Below are 16,677 nucleotides of genomic sequence, written 5' to 3' on the forward strand. Positions count from 1 at the left end.
AATTATTTACATTCATTTAGCTTGATCAAATCACATTTAAGATTTATTAATTTTTAATTACAATAAACTCTTTAAAATAATATTCGATAAATCAATAAATTCTACACCTAATAAATTTCTTTGGTCCCGATTTAAGCCGCTTAGTGTCCCCTTGAGGACTAAATAACCCTTTTATAAATATATATAAATTTGGTTAATATTACAAAATAATAATTCTTAAGATATTATAATTATAAATAATATAGTAACTTGTTAAAATACTCCATGAACCTATTGTTGCATGAGTGGTTGAAATCGAAATCTATGTGAATTAATCCCTAACTTTTCTAATTGCATCTAAAAGTTATGGTGTCTGAGTTCTCGAGCTGCAATAAAAAATTGTGAAGAGTTGTTGTCGCTTTCAATAGTTATTTTTCTTGTGATTTATAGTGGTAAGTGGTGTTGAATCATCTTCAGCTAGTTCATCACTATGAAGTAATAATCCCTGAATTGATAAATACATGAATCTATTGAATTAAACATGCATTAATTTATTTGATTTAAATACTAAAATTATTACCATAAAATTTAGTATTAAAGAAATCTAAAAAGTAATGTCAAAAATCCAATCAAATAGTACTAAAATCGACAATTTAGTTGCCACGTTGCCACGTTGCTCCAATTACTTCTCCCACCCGTCACTCTCTCCACCCGCACCCACCCACCACCCACCCCCCAAAACCGCCGGCCGTGACCTAAATTTAAACGCCACCGCCACAAGTGCCAAGTCATCAATGCCACCGGAAAATTCTCTCTTGGCCCAATCCAATTCATCAAATTCTCTACGTACAAACACCATATATCCAAATCTAGTTAAATTTTTCTCCAAATTCCACCACCTAATTTCCTGCAGCTGAATTCGCTTCTCTGCCACCATCCATTGCCGCTCGCCGCCAATTTCGGGAAATGATCGGTGCAATTGCTCGGATGCATCAATCAAAATTATGCTAAAGTCAATCCGCGTGCTATGCATCCTTTCTGCTGCGTCACATCGATGAGCATCCACACCAACTCCGACTTGCCGCCGCCGCCGCCTCCTCTGCCGTCGGCGGCCGATCCGGTCATCGGCAGGAGCCTGAGTGCCGGGAGGGCTCTTTCGTCGCGTGATTCGCTGCTGGATCATGGCTATTCGTTCAATAGTAATATCTTCAGCCGTAGCCAAAGCCAGAATTACAACCACCACAGCCGTGACCTGAAGATCAATGACATAGTGGGGAATGGAATTTCGGGGATTTTGCATAAGTGGGTGAATTACGGGAAGGGATGGAGGCCGAGGTGGTTCGTTTTGCAGGATGGTGTGTTGAGTTATTATAAGATCAGCGGACCGGATAGGATTAATCCTCAGACTGAGAAAGGATCGAGAGTGATTGGGGAGGATTCGATGAAACGGTTGTCGCGTAAGTTTAGCGGTCTTCATCGCAGGACTGGGAGCTGGGGGTCCGTGAAAGGCAGGAAGCCTGTTGGAGAAGTTCATTTGAAGGTTTCATTTTCTTCCAATTGATTTGCATGAAATGTTATTACTCGCTAGCTGAATCATTTGGAACATGCGCCATTCTTGCATACGAGATAAATGATTTGTTTATTATATTTGCTGCATATGTTGGGATCTCTTTGAAGAAATGCATTTGTTGCGTTCTGTTCATTTGCAGATTAGTCTTTCGGATTTGTGGCCTCATTTTGGAAACATCCTGGCACGTTTAATTTAAGTGAAATTGATATACTGTATTTTGGTATGGCTAATCAAATTCTATTCTTTTTCTTTGTTGATTATTATTATTGTACAATTAAATAATACTGTTCCTTCTTGGTGAGAGGTTTTGTCGCATGTTCCCCGTGAGGAGTGTTACTAGTGTTAATCAATAGAAGTAAGTGCATGAAGTTTTTTCCTTCCATTTGTATGACTCGTGTGCTTGATGTGTGTATGTATTAAAATGGAAAAATGTGTTTTCTTGGTCTTCTACAATTGAGTAGCTTTCTGTAGGTATCAACAATCAGAGAAAGCCGATCAGATGATCGGAGATTCTCAATTTTTACTGGTACAAAGAGGCTCCATCTGAGGGCTGATAGTGCAGAAGACCGTGCGGCATGGCTTGAAGCTTTGGAAGCTGTGAAGGACATGTTCCCAAGGATGTCAAATAGTGAGTTAATGGCTCCTATTGACAATTTAACTGTCTCAACAGAAAGGTTGAGGCAGAAATTGTTGGAAGAAGGTTTGAGTGAGTCTGCGATTGAGGAGAGTGAGCAGATAATGAAGAGCGAATTTGCATCACTGCAAAATCAGTTCAGACTCTTAAGCCAGAAATATTGGCTCCTTACAGATACACTCCGACAGCTAGAGGTACGTGTTAATTGTGGAATAAAACTCTTACAAACCCATTCCAGAATATTCTTCAGTTTCTTTGAAGCATTGCATGGGAAATGATTTTCAGTTTCCTTGTGTGTGTAGTTTAAGAGGGCTGGAATTGAGAGTGGTTTATTCGTGGAGATAAAATTTTGATACAAGTAAACCAAAATGTTGAGAATTGATGTCTTAATATTCTCATGGAACAACAGTTAATTGTATTCTGGACTATGTAAAGTATCTTTCCTTATACAGTCATGTTTCACAAAGAGGATCCTTTATTTATTAGTTGCTTGTTTGCATTTTGCTTCATGTTCTCCAAATGGAAAATGTTCTCATTGAACTGAAAGTATCTGCATGTAAAACTTCTGGTGCTCTCTACTTGGTAGGCTAAAATGGGCCGCTACTTTGTGTAGACAGAAAAGGTAGATCTGGAGAATACGGTTGTAGACGAAAGCCAGAGACAGTTTAAGGATGTGGGAGCATCTTCAAGATCAAAAGATAAGTATAGTGGTAAGATGCCTCAGCATATGATAAATGTTTTTTGCTTACACGAATTTGGATATGAACCTGAACTCATTTGCTAATGTTTTGGCTGTTGGATTCAAATTAGTGCCTCCAATTAAGAATCTTCTTGCTTTTGACTTTTGTCAGTATTAATTTATGCAGCTTCGTGATCTAACAAGACGATTAAAGAGTAGACTAATGTGATGTGTTCTCCCTAAAACTGTGAACTATAACTCTAGGGATTATTATTCTTCAAAAGTTGGTGCTATTGTAAATAGCATATGTAGTCTGAACATTTTGTTTATTTTAGGTGCATTTTCCAGTTGGAAGAGCTCTAACATATCTAGTACTTTTTTGTTTATCTCGACCAGGAAGTGCTACTGAATCTGAAGATGAAAATGAAAGAGCAGACGTGGTCGAGGAGGACTCTGATGAAGAAGAGAATACTTTCTTTGACACCAGGGATTTTCTATCTTCTAGCTCTTTTAAAAGCAATGGGTCGGACTTTAGGACATCATCTTTTTCTTCTGATGATGACGACGAACTCAATGATTTTGAAGCCGAGGATAGTATTGAACCTGCCATTAAATCTGCTGGAACAAACTTTGCTCATGTTAAACGTCGGAAGAAATTGCCAGATCCTGTTGAGAAAGAGAAAGGAGTGAGCTTGTGGTCAATGATCAAAGATAACATTGGGAAGGATCTTACAAAAGTATGTCTTCCAGTCTACTTCAATGAGCCTCTCTCGTCTCTGCAGAAATGTTTTGAAGACCTGGAATATTCATATCTACTAGATCGGGCCAATGAATGGGGGAAAAAGGTAAGTTGGTCCTAAGAATATTAGTTGATTCAGTTTCATATGTTCTTGCATTATCTGATTTGACAGCAGCACTAGTTTGGTAAAAAGTTATTTCTTGCTGCTTTTGTCATGGTATGATGCTCTATGGTCATGTTAGCTTGAGAAATATCCGAGTTTGAGACTCTTTGTCTTTCTCAATATCTGATTATGTTGCTCACTGTGTATATTTCATCTGTGGTTCAAATTTTCTGGTGAGCAGAACAAACTTAATATCTGACCTGATGTCTTGGTTGTGGTTTTTATTTGTAGCCGCTATTTGTTTATACTCCTTTTCAGTTACTTGTTCCTACTGCATCAAACCATATCTGGAATACATTTTTTTATATAAAATATCCATGCATATTCACTAGATTTCCTGACATTGTATACATATTTTGTAAAGGAAATGTTCTTTGCTTAATTAGAAGCTGTCAATTTTAATGATGCAAAGCTTCGCAACCTTAGCATCTGATCTAAGCTTTTTAATTCTGTGTAGGGCAACAGCCTTATGAGGATTCTAAATGTAGCTGCATTTGCTGTATCTGGATATGCCTCCACTGAAGGACGAATCTGCAAACCATTTAATCCATTGTTGGGGGAGACTTACGAAGCAGATTATCCAGATAAAGGCCTCCGGTTTTTCTCAGAGAAGGTCTCTGCTTATTACCCAAATCAAATTATTTTTGTTTGCTTAAGGTTTTTTCTGCTCATGCTGTTGCTTTGTTGCTAATAAATAACATGAAACATGGAAATAGTAGAGGAAATGGAAAAGAAGAATAAATTACTTTGGCCGTAGGCATTAACCACTCTCCCGCTAGGCCAACACACACAAGATTGACATCTTTTATCTCATGTTCATATCATTTTTCATATATCCAATAATGCTAGTCTATTGCTCTGATGGTCAGTGTGCACTCTGAGCTGTCAATTGCTTGCTCATGAATTACTTGGGGAATACTTTGGTTCCTCCGCACATCTATATGATCTCTTCCTTTTAAAAAGTAGTATTAAATTATGCCTTGAGTTGCAAGATTGGCGAAACCTTATCATCCATGAGAATTGGTAAAATCGATAGGAGTTCTATTGAACAATGTCTAGATTTCCAAAACTGTTATATCTATTCTATGCAAATCATTTGTTTAGATATATGTTTAGTGTTGTACCTTTGTCTATTGACTCTTACATCTATGATGTTTGCTGATATGCTTTGACCATACTGTACTGTTTAGCTTTGATCGACTCAAGGCCCTTGAAACAATCTTTTCTTAACAGCATTTTCCTTTTTATTAGGTTAGTCACCACCCAATGGTTGTTGCTTGCCACTGCGAGGGTACTGGGTGGAGATTCTATGGCGACAGCAATCTGAGAAGCAAATTTTGGGGTCGCTCCATTCAGCTTGATCCAGAGGGTATCTTAACTCTTGAATTTGATGATGGTGAAGTTTTCCAGTGGAGCAAGGTATGACTATAAAGCATTTGAGAACCTGCAACCCCACCTCTAGTTTTAGTTTCCCTTTGAGAAACATGTGCCTTGGTATTTTGCAGGTAACAACATCTATATACAACCTTATTCTGGGAAAACTATATTGCGATCACTACGGTACTATGCGGATACAAGGAAACCGTGGTTACTCATGCAAACTGAAATTTAAGGAGCAGTCTCTAATAGATAGAAACCCCCACCAGGTAATTACCTATCTGACCTTGATGAGTTAGCAACCAAATGGTCAAGCAATGAATAAAGTCTGTGTTCTCTTTTTCTGTGCACTAGTGTTTAGCAGATGGTGAAGGAAAAGAACGAGGATCTCCTATCTAGAAAATATATCCACTAATGGGCTCTATAATCTATTTACTGTTAAGGCATTGCATTAAAACAAATTTGAAATTTCAGGTGCAGGGGGTAGTCATAGACAAGAGTGGAAAGACTGTGGCAACTTTGATTGGAAAGTGGGATGCGAGCATGCATTATGTAAATGGTGAATTCAAAGGAAAAGGCCATCATGCGTCAGAAGCTCACTTGCTCTGGAGACGTAGCAAGCCTCCACAGTTCCCTACACGTTACAATTTGACACGTTTTGCCATTACACTCAATGAACTAATTCCAGGACTGAAGGTGACTTTTCTTTAGAATGCGAACTGTTTATGTGCTGTCGACCTAAGTTAAGAACCAAATCTGCCAATGTTTTCACACTAGTCCTAGTGATCAGTTAATGTCATACTTTGGCCTAAATGTGTCGTGTTTCATAAATTATAACTTTTGTTAATATTTCCGTGACCTTGGAAGTGGTGGATGTTATATTATCAGTAACTGATTACTCTAGACAGTTCCTCCACCTTGGAATAATTGAATGAGTCTGATTCTTTGGTCCTCACTCCTCAAAACCATTTTGTTGGAACCACGAACAAGACGTGCACCAAAGATTTGAATTTGGTCGTTTTCTTATGGTATGGTCTATTCAGATATCACACTTGTTTGCAGGAAAATCTCCCTCCAACAGATTCAAGACTGAGACCTGATCAAAGGTGCTTGGAAAATGGGGAGTACGAGAAGGCAAATGCCGAAAAACTAAGGCTGGAGCAGAGGCAACGGCAGGTAAACATTCCGTGTGCCCTTCAATGTTTTGGCCCTTCAATGAAACTAGAACTGCCTATCATTGTTTGCTTCGCTTCTAACTACAAAACGTTGGATGGAAAACAGGCGAGGAAGATGCAAGAACAAGGGTGGAAACCTCGCTGGTTCGCCAAAGACTCCAACACTTATCGCTACGTTGGTGGGTACTGGGAAGCTAGGGAACAAGGCAACTGGGAAGGTTGCCCAGATATTTTCGGTCAAGTGCCTCCAGATCAGACAGTGGACGAGTAAGACACCGCTGCCTCGCCTTTTTTTGTCTTTTTTTAAAAAAAAAAATTGGTGATAGTCCCTAGGAAAACATCATCTAATGATTCATGATAGGTGTGTATAGTTCTTTCGAAATTTGAAGCTTGCAATTTAGCATTTTCTCCTCAGCTAGCCAAAGCAACCTTTGAATAGAAACTCTGAGATTTGATTTGCTTTGGTATGTAGACAGAAGCTATTCGTTTCAAATATATGGTACAGAATTTGTTTCATTTCGTCTTTCACTATTATCAATTTTCCATTGAGTCTTAGAAAATAGTAACTATGGATGAGTTCATTTGATTTCAGGTTATTGTTAATATATTTGTGCGACGATTTCACGGATCAAAATAATTATAGTATATGAGATAATCTTGTTAATATAAGTAGTTGTACGATGATTTGATTTAGTCGACGAGAACTTGTGGTTGAATTCGATTCAGTTACAACCACATAATAAAGCCTCATATTTAAAAATGAATCACCATATCTTGTGTGGTGCTGTCGAGTTATTGGGTAGACACGGTAACGCCTCCATTCATAATTATTTCCATTATTGAAGAGTATTTGGATTTGGATGCTACTTGTTTTATTTGTCCCACTATATTATTGTAATGATAATTATCTTAGAAATAAAATCTTAACTTATATTTATTATTGTTAATGGGACCTTTAAATTATTATACTACAATCACAATCGGATATAATCAAATCTCAATAATAAAAATAAGTTACATCTTGAAAATAAGTTATGGGATTTGGAGTCCACGATGTTAGAGGTACAACAAGAAAACACGTGTTGAATATACTTAAAATTTACTGAAGCATAATTCAAGTTTCAGTAACTCTTATTTAATGAGGAATAAGTACACTTTATACGAATATTTAGTGGTTGAAATTAATTTAGTCGGCCGTATATATTTAAAATTTGATACTGCAATTAAACAGCTGCTGAAAAATGAATGTGAAAGCCTGGCATAGTTTCTACCGGCCAACAGCATTAGCTAAAAAGCAAAAATAATAGTATGACATTTGAAAAACAGAAAACACTCAAAATTCTGTGTCTGAATCGACAAGTAACAAAAATGAATTTAAAAATTCTTGATAATAATGTTAATTTGAGGAATATAAGGTATGAAATGAGAAAATATTTTTCTATTATTAAACTATATTATCAGCAATTCTAACGATTATATATGCTACTCCCTCCGTCCCATGAAGCATGACCCAATTCTTTTCCATACGAGTTTTAAGAAATTGGTATTTTGTGTGTTAAGTGTAGTAGGTGTAAAGTGAAAAGGTGAATAAATGGTAAATTTTTTTTGTCATTTTTAGAAATTGGTCAAGTTTCGTGGGACAAACTAAAAAGGAAACTAGGTCATGCTTCGTGGGACGGAGGGAGTACATAACAATTAATCTATTCATACATATTATGTATATATATAATATCCTTATAAATTAAATTGGTTCGATTGAATTTAATTTTTTAGGTTCGGTTACTAATAATTTTCTAATACTACTTCTTATGTTTATTATGTGTTGGTGAAAAGAATTATACTCTCAATTCACAGAAGGCGTGATATTTATCTAATAAATTCTTTATTAAGATTAATTTTAATAAATTTTCTTATATATATATATATATATATATATATATATATATATATATATAGGGAATGGTTCCAACGAGAGATAAATATGGTGAGAAATGAGAATGAATTTAGAACGTTAGATTTTGAAATCCTATGGTTGATATTTACTTGGATGAGACAATTTTTTCCCAGTGTCTTGGAGGGAGCGAAAATTTTATTAATTAACTGAATATTGTTATTCAACACTTTATACTGTCTTATTCAACACTATATACTAGCTTATTCATTATTATAATTTTTCACAAAGGATAGCATTTTCACTAGAAGCATTTTACAAGTTTTTATAAGAAGGGGGCATTTTTCCCTATTAACACAAATTTATGCCCCAAATAACGCTGATAGCAGAAATCACTATCTATTGAATTCAAATACTTCCTCCACCCTTCCCTAAATATGATTCACTTTTCTTCGATACAAAAATTAAAAAAAAAAGTGTAAATTAAATAAAAATAATAGGATTCATAATTTTTTAAGAAAACTATTACTTTTATGAAAATAAGTTTTTTTTAGTGGGACGATCTAAATAACAAAATGAGTCAGGAGGGAGTAATTCGTGACAAATTTCCACCAGCATAAGCAAAGCTGTTATCAATGCGCCACGTGGACTGTTAGGTGGTGCCACCATATTTGATAGGCCGGTGGGCCCACCTATGCCTTAAACCCTAACGATTAACTGTTAAAAACGAATGTTTGGCTCTACTTAACCTAACTATGGCCGTTTTAATGTGAGATGGATTTAGATTTGGATTCATATCTATATTTTAACAGTAAATTTGTAATTTTAAAACCTATATTTGACATTTTTTTCAATACTTTCATATTTCTTTAATATTAATATATTCTACAGGTATGATATAACTCACGCAGGGTTTAATATTAATAAATTAATACATAACATTTCAATACTTATTTCAATAATGTTAGTATAACTTATCACGCATGGGGTGAGATGGGCTTAAGCTTAAGTCCCCACAAAACCAATCTTTTACTATTTTATACGATCTTCAAATTTTGTGCAAATTATCATGCAAAAGCACCCATCAATAAATCAAATCTCTTGAAATTGTATTTTCGAATAAAATTTATAGTAAAAACATATATAGACTCGTGAGTGATTTTTTATGCATCCATCCGTACACACGTCCGATCTAATGTGAAAATCAAATTAGCGCGTCGTGACATTATTGAAAAAAAGTATTGGAACATAAAGTATTTATTTATCTAAAAGTTTAAGAAAATATCAAATGATGCGACAAAATATGGTACTTTCTTTTATAAATATTTCTTTAGAATATAAGTTTGGATTTCAATCTTCACCCATTGATCTCAAACATATTTTCTTATGTCTACACATTATTGTAAGATTGTGAGTTTAGATTTCGTAAATATTTTTTTAATCGAGTTTGTTTTACAAAGAATGTCATGCATAGTGTTTCTCAACAGGAGATAAGATCAACTCAAAGCTCAATGGAAAATAACGACAGTGGATTTATTATTGTGAAAGGGAAAGATTAGAAGGTTAATTAAACTAATCAATTTTGAATTTAATATATGATGGGTTTATTAGGCGCGATTTCTTTGGTTGGAGAAGAGTAGTTTACACATTAATCAAAACTAATTAAATACTCATGTTTTATATGGTTGACACTAATAATTATAAACTAAAAAATGGCAAGTAATTAATTTGGCAATGCGAGGGATGCACGTCTTTGTATTAGGCGTTATCAACATCATTAGCATTTTAATTAATGTTAGTTACTTACAAACACGTTTCAATAAAATTTAATTTCAGAGTTCATTGAGGGTTCAATTATTTGACACGTTTGGTTTTACAAAGTTTTCGTTATTTATTGGTGGTTATGAATATTTGAAGCTTTAAATATCCATAAACTAACAACTTAATATTCTACAACGTATTGCCAATGAGGCATTGTTCTAGTGATAAAGCTGAGACACCCAAAAATTCTCATTTGTGAGAGTTCTTGAATTCAATCCCGCATCCGTGCAATGATGTTTTTCCACTTTAGGTAGCGTTATGTTTTCCCACCGTTTGGGTGGTGGTGAGGTCCCGCCTGCGTGCGAGTTACATAATTGATTATATTCAGATATCTAATACTCCCTCCTATCCGAAATTTTTGTCGTTTCAACATTTTAATTTATTTGTGTTTTATGTGTCGTTTTGAGAAGTTATACCAATATTAACCTTAATTAATACTATCCTGCATTAATCCCAAACAAATTGACTTTTCCTATTTCCTTCAGTTTAATTTTGTGATGGTTCGGCTCTTCTTCCACTCTATGAGGATGAGATGATTTTGCAGCTCCAACGTTTGAATATTTGTAGAACATGGAACTCACAAGTCATACAAATTTGGCTCCAAATTTTAAATTTAGGATGAAAAATTTTCTTCATAATTTGGCTCCAAAAGAGAACTATGCGAAAGATCAAGAGTCAGGCAAGCATAAGAAAAATATTTGCGGTGATTTGATATGAGAAGATAAAGAGTTAAAAAAAATCCTTCAACTAAATGGTGCGTTATTAATAGTACTAGAATAACATTAAATGAGGTTATATTGGGTATAATTTTTTTTTATTAATAAGTGTGCTTGAGCTTAGGATGACAAACAAAAAGAATAGGAGGGAGTATAATATAAGGATTTGATATTTTTTTGAGCGCAAAGGATTTGATATTTTGTTTATAACCTTCGTAGGCTTAATTAATTACTCCAACCAGCACGTTATAGTGTTCAATTAAAGAGGGAATATAAGTGGGTTTTGAATGGAAAATGACAGAAACCTTTCATTGTTACATAAAAAATGTTTAGTATTTCGATCTCCTAAAAATAAACTAGCATAATATTTCATATTTAGCAATTATATCTTATGTTCCCCACATTTAAATCAATTCATAAAAAGAGTGGAAATTTTAAATGCCCTGGAACTTAAGTTCTATGTTAAAAATATCCTATTTTGTATTAACACTTATAAAAACGGCTTAACGTAAAAATAAAAATAAAAGAATATTTTTTTCATAAATAAAATTGAAAATATGGCGCAAAACCATATTTCAAGACTTGAAAAGATGAATTGAACCATATATTGTCGAGGGCCATTTTATCAAAAAGTTGAAAATATAGCACGGGACAAAAAATTTGATGATCCAACTCATCTTTTTAAACGCTCGATTTTTGTATGGTTTCATATTTGCAACTTTTTTGAAAGATCAAGTTATTTTTATAATTATTGGCTCAAAAAAGAAGAAGTTATTTTTATAATTCGACCTAAAAATTGAAACATAGAGTGTAATCAAGCGTTTTAGTTTCCATTTATGGCAGATGACATGATACATATAGCTATCAACTTCTACTTAAACCAATAAAAATATTATTTCTTGAAATTTCACAAAAAGTAACTTAGATACTTGCTTGAATAAGGGACATTTGCAAAAATACCCACATCCTTATAAAAACTTGTAAAATTGCCCACTTTCATAAACAAAAGTGGACAATTTTACAAGTTTTTATAAGAAGGGGCATTTTTCCCTATTAACACCTTGGAATAATATCGACGGCCACGATAATAATATGTGTAATTAAATAAGAGCATAACTTCGACAATAAATTGTGCCTACCAAATTGCCAATAGGTGGTTGGGGTTCACCGCCCGCATACATTACTCATTTAATAGCTGGACCTATTTTTAAATTATGGTTGTAAATTGGGATTATAACTTATTGAGATGCTTAAATTCTTTTAGTATAAAATTAATGATAATATCAACAAACGAAATGCGACAACTCTTTCACATTTTGTGATACCTAGCTACCATACGAAGGTCATGTAGGTTGGACAGTGTTCTATTTTGAATAAAAAATTATACATAAATCACATGAGATTTAATATTAGTGTAGCTGAGAAGCCATAGCTCAAAGTCAAAATTGAAACACCAAAGACCCTCTCTTTTAAAAGGTCATTGATTCAAATTTTATCGGTAAACGTGTCGAGTGTGAATTGTATTTTGTTTGAATGTTTGAATATTTATTTTGATGTTGAGTTATATTAGTTTAAATATTTAATCTAATTTATAATAATATGATTGTTATTTTATTAATTCAACCACTTCAATTGCACCTTATAATGTTAATAAATTTGTTTGCAAAATGAATTTTAGCTGCTTTGTTTTGTCTTTTTTTCTTGGGTTAATTGCATGAAAATACATGAACTTTAGTCGCAATTTCATTTTGCACATGACTTTTGAAACTTACATTTTTAATCATGAACTTTGCATTTGTTTCAAATTTTCCTTAAAATTGAGCTCCGGCAGCCGAAAAGATGACGTGTCTTCAAACATGTCACGCGTATGTGACACGTCATTAATTCAAACGACGTCGCACAAAACGACGTCGTTTTAATATTGTGTTTATCAATTCCCAAACCGAAAACCCTAGCTCTCTTAATCTCAGCCATTAGCGGCGGCGCTCTCCGCCGTCAAAGAAGGAGAAAAGGGGAATCGACGGCGTGAACTGTGTGTCATATTAGTGTGGGCGTGTGATTTTAATTTCGAAGAGAAGTATCGCCGATTTTGATTCCGAAAATTAGAGGAGAAAATGGGGGATTGGCTGCATGAAACCTTGCCGGAAATTAGAAGGAATAGGCAAGCGCTCTGAATTTTGGGAGTGAGAGGAGTATCGCCATTCTGATTCAAAGCTCTGGCGCTGATGTTGTAGTGGTTTTCGGTTGATTTTTGGACGGTCTTAGCATTAAAATCAGTAATTGAAGCAGCAACAACAGTCTTAGCATTAAAATTCAGCCTCTTTGTTGCCGCCGCTCATTGTAATGATGTCAAGGCGGCGTGAGCCGTTTCCAGCAATTGTGGGGTAGAGGCGGTTGCGGTTTGAGAAGAGAAAAACTTCCGGCTGTTTAAATGGCGTCGTTTTACAAAACGACGTAGTTTCTATGTCTGCAAACTTCCGGCTGTTTAAATGGCACATGCCCGGCTGCCACATAGGCGCCACATCAGCCTCTCCGGTGCCGGAGCTCAATTTTAAGGAAAATTTGGAACGAATGTAAAGTTCATGATTTAAAATGTAAGTTTCAAAAGTCATGTGCAAAATGAAATTGCGACTAAAGTTCGTGTATTTTCATGCAATTAACCCTTTTTTCTTTTGCTGTCGTTTCAACTCACAACATCTCAAGAGTTATGATATACATAAAGTCTGAGTTTTGAAGTTCTATTCTTATCAAGAAAAATTTGTTATCCCCTCCGTCCCATTTTCATAGTTCCTTATTCCTTTTTGAAATGTCCTAATATATATATATATATATATATATATATATATATATATATATATATATATATATATATATAGTCCACTGTCTAAATTAAATTAGCATTAAATTTATTTTTTATTAAAATAATTTTATTTAAATATAGTCAAACATAGAATAAATAAGAGTAAAATTAAATAATTACATCTAATTTTTATTTTTTAAGCAATATTAATTATATTGTTTTAATATATATGAAAAATTAAAGTGAACTATGAAAGTGAAACGAAGAAAATATATGATTTGCTCAAATTTTGTGGATATTCTAAATTTTACGGCCACTGAATGTGATAGCCTTAAAACAAGGAAAAACATGGCTGATTAAGCCGACTCGATTAAATCTTAAAATATAAACTCAATGAGATTCGTTTCATAAAAGTGTTTATGATTATTTATGGCATATATTTTAATAAATATTAGATGAATGTATTATTAGTGAAAAAATGGATCTATTTTTATTGGTAAAAAAAGTCTAAAAAAAAAATATGTAGAACGTATCAAAATGATAAAAAGTATACGCTTTTATGGGAAGGAGAGAGAATATTATTTATGGGATAGACTATATATATGTATTGCATTGACTCCAATAATACATGACATACATGCATTTGTAGAGAATTATTATTGTGAACATATATGTACGATAACGAAATAAAATCATCTCATAATAAACGATTTTAATTAGGATCGAAGAGGGAGTCTTCTTTTTGTACCATCCAAAGAGTCGGGATTTGTCAAACGGTAGTGCATAATATGACCTATTAAATGGGCTAATAATTTTTTTTTGTCAATATGGAGTATTGAATACTCCCTTCCATTCTTTTTATATGTGATCCAAATTTCAAGCACATAAATTAATAAAATAAAAAAATAGTAAAAGTAACTATCATTAATCCTTTGGGTAAAACTCTAAATCTCCACGTGAATAGGTGGGAGTTCTCAAAATCTTCTTCCATTAAATTAATTGACGAGGTAAAAAAACCCGACATATAATTAGTACGAGAGGAAGTAGTAGTTACCGTATCACATGATATATTTTGTTAATGTAATACTCCCTCCGTCCCAGCTTTTTGTATCCACTTTTAGTAGTAAATACTACTAAAAGTGGATACAAAAAGCTGGGACGGAGGGAGTACTATATTATTAGTAAGTAGTCCGTCTAAATTTGACGAGAATTTATTATTATATAAATTTATGAAATGATTTAATGTAATTTTTTATATATGAATTCCATTTACTAATATAGAGTATTGAATGAAATAAATTTAAAATAACATTTATTTAAAATTAGTTTAATTTAGATTTTTTTTTTATATTTAAGCAGAGTAGCGATCCATAAAATTTTAAAAGAGAACCTGCAACATTTATTTGAAATTGATCTAAATTAGATGTTTGTAGCTGCTACCACTCGTATGCCTCGTTGGTAGCTCCGAGGCTGATGAAGGAAAGCCTTCGTTGGTCGGCGTGGAGAAGAGTGGGCGGCTTTGGTGCGGTTGTGATTTTGTTGCTGTTGGTTCACTCTTTGTTTCGTTTGGCCCTCGGCCTGGGGAGGTGTGAGTTGCTTCGGGGCGATGGTCAAGTCGGAGCTCTATTTGCGTTCACTCTTTCCTTGGGTCGCTGCTTTGTTTTCTTCTTTGCTGTTGTAATAAACAGACACTCTTTTTCCTTTTCGGAATTTTTCCCACTGAATTTTTCTCAGGAAGGTTTTAATGAAGCCTGACCCTCAGTTTACATTCTTGTGTACTCGATGGGTTCATCTTAGGTTTTTGCTTTCTCCTTTTTTTGCCAATAAAATTTTATTTAGCAGTAGCTGCAACCACTCATTGAAAGAAAAAATATACATATATATAGATATATCAATAATGACTTCAACTTACAAAGTCTGAATAAATTATTAAATTAGTAATTACTCCATAATTTATCGAAAATTTCATCATACACCACGTTAGTTTTTGTGTCATGCGTATGACCACTCTCATTACATACTAAAATATTTAGACTTATTTTTCTAGTGACTCTTAAGATTGTTACGTACAATTATTCATGACTAAATACAGATTTTGATAGGTATAATCTTGCATTCGAAATAGGCTGCCTTGACTCTTGTTTATTGTCATAGCAAAACAGACACTCATAGGAAATTGTGTTATCTGGAACCGAATAGAAAATTTAGTGAAATTCGATGGACTCGTAATTATTCTGCCATAAAAAACTTTTTGCCCGTATTTTTTTTCCTGAAATTAGTTTGCCTTCAATTAAGCGTTCCCCAAGTTGAGATGCTATCAGCCTAGCATCATTGTAACACTCATTAAATAGATCAATATTTCTGAAAAGCATGCTAGGAAAATTGATTAAACCGATGAAATTAGCAACAAGCAACTTCTCAATTTCAATCAAAATTAATTTTTTTAATTGATCATCTGTCAACTGTAAATCTGTTGAAAAATAGGTCATTTGTAACACCCCAATTTTCATAAACTTTTCTATATAAAATCTTTGAAAAACTAATAGATAAAAATAAAATTCATTGACTATCAAAATTTAAACTAATTTAAAATCAACTTGCTAAAACTAAAGTAGTAACATGAAAAAAAAAAAAAACAATAAATTAAAACTTAACAAGTTCAACTTAAATTTCTATGGAAATACTAAATCTCTAGTAATTCTCGACTTCCATGGCCACCTCAACTGCATAACTGCAAAACTGAGAAGATAAGGGGTGAGCATATTGAAAATATACTCAGTGAGAAGTCATGCACATATTCACATACGCTTAAACATGCAAATAATTCACATTGTCATACACATATACTGATAATCTGATGGACGAACTGAAAGCCCCTGAACATGTATTTCAACATGGCTAAATTTCTGAACGTGTATTTCTACATGGCTGAACATATATTTCAACATGGCTGATATTCTGAACATGTATTTCTACATGGCTGAACATGTATTCCTACATGGCTGAGCAAGTATAATCAAACATGAAATAAGAGCATATAAAAACATACATGAATATAACCACAAGCATCTAATCCCTCACCTTAAAACTTGCTTTGAAAATATTTTTGACGAAACATAAATACGTTGATTCC

General features: G+C 33.7%; 1 protein-coding gene across 4 annotated transcripts; it reads left to right on the forward strand.

Annotated features, from left to right (window-relative positions):
* The first annotated feature begins 641 nt into the window (after positions 1-641).
* LOC131014457 (oxysterol-binding protein-related protein 1C-like) lies at positions 642-6,832 on the forward strand. 4 transcript variants are annotated; one of them, XM_057942449.1, is made up of 12 exons: positions 1,473-1,519; positions 1,689-1,769; positions 1,854-1,904; positions 2,021-2,377; positions 2,797-2,893; positions 3,259-3,707; positions 4,222-4,377; positions 5,016-5,183; positions 5,270-5,410; positions 5,616-5,837; positions 6,204-6,317; positions 6,423-6,832. In XM_057942449.1, exons 4-12 carry the CDS (start codon positions 2,156-2,158, stop codon positions 6,585-6,587), a joined length of 1,734 nt encoding a protein of 577 aa, XP_057798432.1. In that variant the 5' UTR covers positions 1,473-1,519; positions 1,689-1,769; positions 1,854-1,904; positions 2,021-2,155; the 3' UTR covers positions 6,588-6,832. The 4 variants fall into 4 exon arrangements, with proteins under 4 accessions (XP_057798421.1, XP_057798432.1, XP_057798441.1 ...); XM_057942458.1 differs by lacking the exon at positions 1,854-1,904 and having other exon boundaries at positions 1,495-1,519; XM_057942438.1 differs by lacking the exons at positions 1,689-1,769; positions 1,854-1,904 and having other exon boundaries at positions 642-1,519.
* The last annotated feature ends 9,845 nt before the right edge of the window (positions 6,833-16,677 follow it).

The sequence above is a fragment of the Salvia miltiorrhiza genome, chromosome 1 (assembly GCF_028751815.1).
Source record: "Salvia miltiorrhiza cultivar Shanhuang (shh) chromosome 1, IMPLAD_Smil_shh, whole genome shotgun sequence".
NCBI lineage: Eukaryota > Viridiplantae > Streptophyta > Magnoliopsida > Lamiales > Lamiaceae > Salvia > Salvia miltiorrhiza.